At 43.8% G+C, this 9525-nt stretch overlaps 2 protein-coding genes across 5 annotated transcripts; one reads left to right on the forward strand and one right to left on the reverse strand.

The window, feature by feature from the left end:
* Nucleotides 1–273: 273 nt before the first annotated feature.
* LOC106569424 (ATP synthase F(1) complex subunit alpha, mitochondrial) lies at nucleotides 274–6515 on the reverse strand. The gene is made up of 11 exons (XM_014140773.3): nucleotides 6298–6515; nucleotides 5021–5099; nucleotides 4603–4772; nucleotides 4121–4294; nucleotides 3284–3450; nucleotides 2241–2541; nucleotides 1818–2042; nucleotides 1490–1597; nucleotides 1006–1150; nucleotides 638–788; nucleotides 274–506 (listed from the first exon to the last, which is right to left on the reverse strand). Exons 1-11 carry the CDS (start codon nucleotides 6355–6357, stop codon nucleotides 428–430), a joined length of 1659 nt encoding a protein of 552 aa, XP_013996248.1. The 5' UTR covers nucleotides 6358–6515; the 3' UTR covers nucleotides 274–427.
* On the forward strand, nucleotides 6204–8885 carry haus1 (HAUS augmin-like complex, subunit 1). 4 transcript variants are annotated; one of them, XM_014140068.3, is made up of 9 exons: nucleotides 6204–6432; nucleotides 6983–7157; nucleotides 7374–7509; nucleotides 7633–7767; nucleotides 7872–7995; nucleotides 8256–8321; nucleotides 8407–8478; nucleotides 8576–8623; nucleotides 8719–8885. In XM_014140068.3, exons 1-9 carry the CDS (start codon nucleotides 6421–6423, stop codon nucleotides 8794–8796), a joined length of 846 nt encoding a protein of 281 aa, XP_013995543.1. In that variant the 5' UTR covers nucleotides 6204–6420; the 3' UTR covers nucleotides 8797–8885.
* The last annotated feature ends 640 nt before the right edge of the window (nucleotides 8886–9525 follow it).

The raw sequence follows: 9525 nt of genomic DNA on the forward strand, positions 1-9525 counted from the left end.
GAGTCAGTGAGATATCCAGCATTTTGCAGTAAAAAGTGAACACTTCATTTGTGCTTAACTCATTTGAAGAAGTGTTTACTGGATTATCTTAGTACGTGACCCTCATCTAGTCTGGCTGACACCAACTCTGTGTAGTCCCGTGGGTCACATCAGCCAGGCTACTCTGCATCACCTTTCCAGGTTGAATGCACCGATTGTAAGTCACTTTGGACACGGTAAGTCTGCTAAATGGCCAAAATGTACTTCTGGAAGAGAGAGGACGAGAGCCAGTCGAAAAAAGCTCCATGGGTCCTGGAGTAGAAAGACTTTATTCTCTGTTAGGAGACATCTGTACAGTAATATCAAATGCCACTTTATTTTCAGATTTGTTTTTAAAGTTTAACATCCGCACTATGCAAACATTGACAATAGTTGACCAAAAATAAGACTAGTCAAAGCTTGCCAGGAAGGTCAAGACGATCTGCTTAAGCTGGGCATCCGCGGTTTCTGAGATTTTGCCATCAGCTCTGCAAGCAGAAACAAAAGGGGTTAAAATATGTTCACGCCATGGTACAATAACGTACAAAAGGAGTCCAATAACAATACCGAACATAAAGCTAAAGCTGGCAAAAACGTGGTGGTAGTTGATTTGATTTACCTAATTTGTGCTAGGAGGTCCTGGTGCTGGCTGAGAACATGTTGAAGAAAAGCCTTCTCAAACTTTGTGATCTTGGTTGGGTCCATTTTGTCCAAGTGTCCCCTCACACCAGCATAGATGACTGTAACCTGCTCCTCAATGGCCATGGGGCCTGCAGGTCAAAAATAATGCAGTCAGTCACATAGGCAAGGGAATAAATAAAGCACAGCAGTGAACAGAGAACTTTACCAAGGACGACCAGCTGGAAATACAGAGCTCAGTTTCATCTACACAAGCAATTTATTTAACAGGGCACACGTTAATCAACATTTTAGTTGATTAAAATCATACAAATGTGACTAGAACATCGCATCCTAGGAGATACTCACAGTACTGTCCCTGCTTGAGGAGCTCAGTAAGGCGAACACCACGGTTCAGCAGCTGCTGGGTGGCAGCGTCCAAGTCGGAACCAAACTGTGCGAAGGCAGCCACCTCACGGTACTGGGCCAGCTCCAGCTTCATGGTACCTGCCACCTTACCAGGGAGGAAACAGGATCAGTAATTTTTTTGATTTAACTAGGCAAGTCAGTAAAGAACAAATTCTTATTTACAATGACGGCCTACCCCGGCCAAACCTGGACGACGCTGGGCCAATTGTGCGCCGCACTATGGGACTCCCAATCACAGCCGGATATGATACAGCCTGGATTCGAACCAGGGACTGTAGTGACGCCTCTTGCACTGAGATGCAGTGCCTTAGACTGCTGCGCCACTCGGGAGTCAAAAGTGGGACGCTTTCCCCTTCGTGTGAGTTTCTAAGGCAGGTGCCTAAAGCCAGATGACAAATACTGGCAAAAGAAATTAGTGGCCCACCTGCTTCATGGCTTTGGTCTGGGCGGCAGAGCCGACACGTGACACAGACAGACCTACGTTGATGGCTGGTCGAATACCTTTGTAGAACAACTCAGTCTCCAAGAATATCTGAGAGAGAAAAGAAGCATGAGTGGAGTCATGGGTTCAGTGTTTCAATAGAGTAAACACCGAAACAGTCAATCAATCCTAAAATGACAAGTGCCATTACCAAAAATGGCAAAATCAGGAATAAATGCGAGGATAGGTTTGAGGTAGCTCCATTTAAATCAGATCGTTACAATTATATTTTCAGCTCCTGGTTAATTATGAAATCCATATTTTAGCACACCTGTCCGTCTGTGATGGAGATGACATTGGTTGGAATGTAGGCGGAAACATCACCGGCCTGGGTCTCAATGACGGGCAGGGCAGTGAGGGAGCCGCCTCCGAAGTTTTCGTTCATCTTGGCTGCTCTCTCTAGCAAACGAGAATGGAGGTAGAACACATCCCCGGGGTAGGCCTCACGACCGGGGGGACGACGTAGCAGCAGGGACATCTGACGGTAAGCCACAGCCTGTGACAGGTGGGAAGCAAGGTTTGCGTCACATGAAGGTTGAGCATAGAATAAGTGCCACCCTATACCCCATAGTGTTTTACTGCATTGTCAGAGCCGCATAGGGCTGGTGGAAGTAGTATATTAACTGAAGAATAGCGTTATTTAAGATCATCCTTAATCACATATCGACTTCCAAGCCCCATCGCTTGAACTGACCTGCTTGGACAAATCGTCGTAGATGATGAGGGCGTGCTTGCCGTTGTCTCTGAAGAACTCTCCCATGGAACACCCAGAGTAAGGGGCCAGATACTGCAGGGGAGCGGCATCGGAGGCTGTGGCGGACACCACAATGGTGTACTTCATGGCGTCGGCGTCAGTCAGCCTCTTCACTAGCTGGGCCACAGTGGATCTCTTCTGACCAATGGCGACGTAGATGCAGTACAGCTTCTTCTTCTCATCAGTGCCGTCGTTGAAGCGCTTCTGGTTGATGATGGTGTCGATGGCAATGGCGGTTTTGCTACAAAGGAAAGACACTGGAATTGTATCATTTATAAAAACCCAAGTGAATGACAAAACATGCATGTGTAACAGCAGTGCATTCTGTTCTGCTCCAAGCGGGGAACGAACAAGCAACCTTCTGCACAACACACACAACTCAAAGCCAACCGTCTTAGCCAACACACCAAGTGACTAGTCCGTCACTCTGTGAGCGACACTTGCCTTTAGATCTTAGGGAAGGTGTGAGGTCACCGATTTACTTCAGCCAATTTGCTACAGGTGATTTCCACATCCACTACACACGTATGACCATAAGTCGACATATGACATGTCTACCATGAAAAACACAAGGAGCTGATTAACAGGCCTTTACTTGACCATTGTCCTCAATAACAAGATGAACTGCTGGTTTAGGAATAAGACATAAGTGGATAAGACAGACATTACTTAATTTTCCCCTCCAATTTCCCCAGGCATTAGCAACTACTACAACTCAAGTTCACATGGTATAGGAATTGAATACCGAGCCTAGCCAGGGCAGCAGGTAGCCTAGTGGTTAGAGCGTTGGACTAGTAACCGAAAGGTTGCAAGATCGAATCCCCGAGCTGACAAGGTAAAAATCTGTCATTCTGCCCCTGAACAAGGGTGTTAACCCACTGTTCCTAGGCCGTCATTGAAAATAAGAATTTGTTAACTGACTTTCCTAGTTAAATAAAGGTAAACAAACTAAAATATTCACACCTGTAGGGCTATAGTCTTACCCAGTCTGCCTGTCACCGATGATCAGCTCACGCTGACCTCGGCCAATGGGCACCAGGCTGTCCACGGCCTTGATGCCAGTCTGCATGGGCTCTCTCACAGAAATACGGGGGATGATGCCAGGGGCCTTAAGACCCACACGCCTACGGATGCTGGACCCAAGGGGACCCTACAAAGAAGCAGTAGCAAAGAAAATATTACTTTACACCCATCACTATCAGTTATCTAGGCCAGCGGTAGCTTTTCCTTTCCGGGGACCACTGTCAAAAGTTTGAGGACCACCATTTGCGGAGGTGCAGATATCTTTTTTTACATAAAATATCTTAGATTTGGAATACATTTCATCAGCAACTAACAGATTAAAGGCCTATTATTACATATGGATTTTTGCTAAACAATTTGCATTGTGATAAGTAATATAAAATTGTTTAACATTATAGTCCCAACTTATTAAAAAAAAATAAAAAAAACATTCGAACCACCTGCAGTACCCCCGCGGAGCACCAGATGTCAGCAGACAATAGGTTGAAAAACACTGATCAAGGCCCAGAATATTCTCAAAAGTAGATGCACAACATAAACAGCAGTATAGTGCTGACATCAACAAAGAGCAAGAAGCGAGAGGCTAATCTTCTCTGCAGTCATCACACAGCGTAGGAGTGAGAAGCATACGCATGTGCTGATCCTATGCGAGTGCATCATCATGCATTGCACTCGTCTGCAATGCCTTTGGTTCACCCTGCTGGTCGTGGCAACCTCATAACACTGAGGCTCAGGATTTACAGCGTTAAACTATTGCTTATCATAACCTACGAGTAAACCTCAGGGTAAGTCCTGACCTTGCCGTCGATGGCATTTCCCAGAGCGTCCACCACACGACCCAGCAGTTGCTCACCGACGGGCACGTCCACGATGGCTCCGGTTCTCTTGACGATATCGCCCTCCTTGATGAGCTTGTCATTACCGAACACCACAACACCGACATTGTCGGGCTCCAAGTTCAGAGACATGCCCTGGATGAGATTAGAGAACACTGTTACTCAAGAGTTCAGAGTTTTGGTGGAATAGACCAGCAGACAACACGTCGCTGGATAGCGTTATGCGAGAATAGTAGAAATAAATAAACAGAATGGCAAACTCTCAGCTATCCACCTCATTTAGTGATTTACTTTTCATTCAATAATCTACTAGGCATGTTGACAGACAACACTGTTGAGCATGGCACTTGCTCAATGGTACAACTGCAGTATATATCACCCCCCCACAAAGATGTGTTATGTCATCATCAGCTTGCAAGTCATCACCCCACTGACATCCTCACCTTAAGCCCGGAGGAGAACTCCACCATTTCCTCAGCCTGCACGTTCCTGAGACCGTACACTCTGGCAATACCATCCCCGATGGACAGCACACGACCAGTCTCCTCCAGGTCAGCGCTAGTGTCAGCCCCCAGGATCTTCTCCTCCAGAATGGATGAGACCTCTGCTGTTCCTGCAGTACACATGCATGGCATTTGAGAGTTAACCAAGTAATCAGACTTCGAGGAAACTGAGAAGATGCCATGAAGATAAAGATGCTACTTCTACCGAGAATAAGTTTTGAATGGCAACATGGGCTGCTCAAGACAATACGGGTTGTTCCTACCCCCAAGCTATAGAACATGTCTTAGTACAATCCACTTTCTCAAGGGACTTTGCTACTACAAAGTTTGGCAACATGTATCAGTCAAGAACTCTGACCCGTCTTGGCCATCCATGGCTTTGTGGTGTGCAGGTGCCTGGCTCCTACACATGCAGCAGCAGAAACATTTTTGGAAACCTGCAAGGAGAGTGGTTGAGATCATGTTACAATTGAAATCCTTTAAATGCAAAATAGTGACCCTCAAATCTGCATCATATTTTGAATAGCGTAATGATAGCGTTACTAGTTTACCATACAAGTTTAAAATTACCCTGCCATTAAACTGTGCCTCCTATTTCTCTTGCTTCTTCTCACTGTCAACTGTCAGAGGATGAGCTGCCATGTTGATAGTCATCATTAATTGGCAAACGATCAACAAAATGCACTGAGCATGTATAACAAACAAATAAAAGTTGTGCAACTTGGCTGACAAGATACATTACATTACAACATTGACTATAGTGTAACGCCGTTGGGTGAACTACTGTCATTTTGATCTGGTCATCGGAGGTAAAACTTTGGGGTGCTTTCAAGAAAACTGGGAACTCCAGAAAAGGGTAAAAACATGACATCAGTGATCTTAGGCCGGAGCTCTAGAAAGTTGCCCGAGATACCGACTTGGAATTCCGAGTTGAATGACTATTCAAAAATATTTTTCCCAGTTAGAGCTCGTTTACTAACACCACCGCCACTCCCTCTTCATACTGAATGACGTGTGTAACCTTTATTTAATTAGACAAGTCAGTTCAGAACAAATTCTTATTTACAATTACGGCCAAAACCGGACGACGCTGGGACAACTGTGCGCCGCCCTATGAGACATCCATACAGTCACTTGACTGGTTAATTGATCACACAGCTATATCAATGTGTCAAAACTACAAATACCACTACCGGTATAGACTTTCACAATTATGTATCTAACGTTAGGTGGAGATAGCGTGTGTAAACAGTCCGAGATGGTCGTCTGCATGCACGGACTCGTAATTTCCCAATATTTGAACACACAGACGAGGTGTTCACTTTCTAGTCGGAACTAGGAAACTCGGGTATGTCCGACTTGTTAATTTGTCCATGCAATCCGGGATCCTTGGGACGTCCATACCCCATTGAAGTTACCATTTAAAAAAAGGGTAAGGTTTACGATTAATTAAGGTTAGGGTAGGATCCCGGATAGAACTAACCCTTGCTGATTCGTTGAACGCGGCATGTATATAACTACATCCGGTTAAGTCTGACATTTCAGAGTTTCATAGTTTCCGACTAGCACGTGAACGCGGCAATAACTCTTTCAACAAGTAGAAAAACACAACTCAGACAACACAAAAAAACTTACAAATCCAGCCCGTCGGGGAAGGGTGCGAACAAGGGCCGCGGCAACGCGAACTGACAGCATAGCTATTGATGTTTCTACGCGGATTTGTCCAACTACACGTACTGGTTAAATCACGTAAAGAAGATGGCGGACAGGGTAAAAAAGGATAGTGTGAACCGGAAATATTTGCAAAATCATATGAAATAATTGTTTAATTAATGCTATCGACTGCATTTATTATTATATTAGATTATTGGATATGAATATTGTCATCATAAAGTCGGATACAATGTTGTTTATGTCAATCATCTATTTGAACACTCTTGGGCAGACCAAACACTACTTCCGTTTTAAATAAAGAGTTTTCTCATTGGCTGGTCTATTTCAAACATCCAATCAAATACATCTCAAACCGGAAGCTGTAGAATGAACGGTGGGCGGGAAACGTTTCGGTTCACAGTAAGGATTCCCATTACTTTCAGAAAGCCACTCTCAGCCGAGAGTCAGTCTTTAACTGTATTGTTTGTCTGGGCTGCCCGTTGATATGTGTGAAAAGAACAAGAAGGTAGTGTTAATAGCAGATATGTTGATTGTGCTCTTATTTTGATCGATTTCGTTTTTTTTTAAACCATCTCCCAGGGCTGTAAATATATGCTAACAAGCTAGTGAGTTAGCTGTAAACTTGGTGTTTGTTTACACTTTTCAGGTGAGCAAGTGGCTCAGCGCAGTCTTTGGAGATCAAACTATTCCAGAATATGAAGTTAACACACGGACTGTCGACATACTGTACCAGCTTGCAGAAGCAAGTGAAGTTCGATGCAATGAGACTTCCCTGCTCATTGAGGATCAGAAACAGAAAACGTCTGAGTATCAGGCTGATGGTAAAGTGAACATTGCATGTACTGTTAAATTAAGCTTAAGCGGTAACCTGAATGATTGAGACACTTGGGGAATATTATGTGTCACTGGTTCAACTTCAAGCCCCACTCTGGCTGACATGTCAATACAGTAATGCTGTCTAGACACACAACTGTGCACAGGGTCTTTCTTTTTTGCACTGTAATGTTGTTCCTTTGATTTTAAATCAATTTTTCTAGGTGTTCATCTCCAGAATGTTGTTTTACAAGGAGTGGGCTTATCCTCTGGAAGCTTGTCAAAACCTGCATCGGACTACCTGTCAGCATTGGTGGCAAACGCTAAGGTACTTGGTGTCCGAGACACATCTCTGAGCAGGTAATTCACTAATGCTGCCTATTTAAAGAAGTACACACAATGGCACTCACAGAAAGCCATACAAGATGGATTCTCATGATAAACTTGCAAGAAAATAATCTTACATCCATGCTGTTTGTTTAGCTTTGTGCCAGCGCTGAATAACTTGACCAATGAGCTTCTGGAATCTGAAAAGACGGACAGGAGACTTGATAGGGAACTTAATGCCCTCAGAAATAAACTTGGGGCCGTTCTTGTTCTACGGAAAACCTTCCAAGAGTAAGAGGATCACACGGTCATGAACCTGAAATGTTACATTATTTTAAATGCTCACATCTGTAAAGCTCTAGAGTTCATTAGTTTACGTAATCATCTGATTACAGGGACATCAAGAAAACAATGAAAGCTCAAGAGGTGGAGAGTGCCAAAGCAGAAGAAAGACTGCTGAATATGGACTTTGTCAAAGCAAAATCCAAAGACCTCTCGTACCGAAACAAGAAGGCAGAGGTCAGTGCCTTTGACTTCTGTCATCTTATGTGCTGTTAATGTTTACTCTCTTTTTCTTCACAGGTCAAGATATCCTTTCTGGTTCGCTTCTGGTTTTGAGATGTTGGATTGGGGTAGCTTTTGATTTATTGAGCTGGGAAGTCAAAAGTCAACCTTGGAAACATTGTCAGGTGTTTAGGGCTTTTGACTGGTAGAAATGCATTTATGTTAAACTTTTGGCTTTTGTCATAAGCAATGCATTTTCATTCTCTCACCCTCAGGACCAGCTAACATCCAGACACATGGAGAATCGAATCTCCCACCAAGCTCTGATGGAGCTATGTGAGGTATCCTCATGTTATGATGGAAGTGTTGGCTGTTCTGTTTTGCTGTGAAATGTATTGCAATGAGTTTCTGTTCTTCCCTTTGCAGCAAGTTTACACGTTGAAACAAGAAATTCTACCTTTGTCAAAGAAACTCGAACCCTACAGAGATTTGAGCCCAGTTAAGAAATGTTTATTTTTTTAACTGACATTTCATTTTAATTTTCCTTTTTTTATTTTGGTGATATGCTCTGCTTAATGATATCGTTGTTCCCTAGAGTCCATCTCTTGCTCAAGTGAAAATTGAAGAGGCAAAGCGAGAATTGGTGAGTTTTGCCATTCTACAATACAACAGGAATATTGTGATGTTACTGTACATTGTCAGTTATATTTGAATTGAACTGTTTTCTCCTTGTTTAAGGCTGCAGTTGATGCTGAACTGGAGATGAAGGTGGACTTCATGAATTCCTCCTTGCCTAAAGGGCGGCCTTTAAAATGACACATGAATTTGGGGGATTGTAATTGTAGAAAGTATATGTAATGATAATAAATGTCAATGGAAATCGTAATGTTTTTCATCCAACTTGTCATGGGCTGCTTGGGCTATATATTTTTTCAAAATGTGTTAACTAAACGGAGAACTTATTTGTCTTACGAGATCTATAATGTGGTCGGGGGCTCTGTTTGGAGGGTGTGACGCAATCACGGAGCTTCCGGAGGCATGCAGGGTCCAAATTGAGCTCCGCATTGCTGTGCGCATCCCAAATGTAACAATGCGGAGAGCTCCATATATCTCTGCATTTACATGATTGTTTGACGGTAGGTGGGGGCAGGAGGTCCTGTATAAACGAAAACTCAATTCCTTGACAACGGCTCTACTCCACTGCTCTGTGAAGTGCAAGATGTATGAATGCCATGACGTCTGCAAAGGCCGTATCGCCGTAAATGCTGCACGGCAAATGCAGATGCCGGATTGACCATACGGTGCCATTTCCACTGTACAAAACATTAGGTGCACAGTGCCTTTTACACTGAGTTTGCTAAACATTAGGTGCACCCATTTTTGCCCTCAGAATAGCCTTAATTAGTGAGGGCATGGACTCTACAAGGTGTTGAAAGCGTTCCACAGGGATGCTGGTCCATGTTGACTCCATTGCTTCCCACAGGTGTTTCAAGTTGTCTGGATGACCTTTGGGCGGTGGACCATTCTTGATACACACAGGAAACT

Source organism: Salmo salar, chromosome 01 (genome assembly GCF_965601325.2).
Source record: "Salmo salar chromosome 01, fSalSal1, whole genome shotgun sequence".
NCBI lineage: Eukaryota > Metazoa > Chordata > Actinopteri > Salmoniformes > Salmonidae > Salmo > Salmo salar.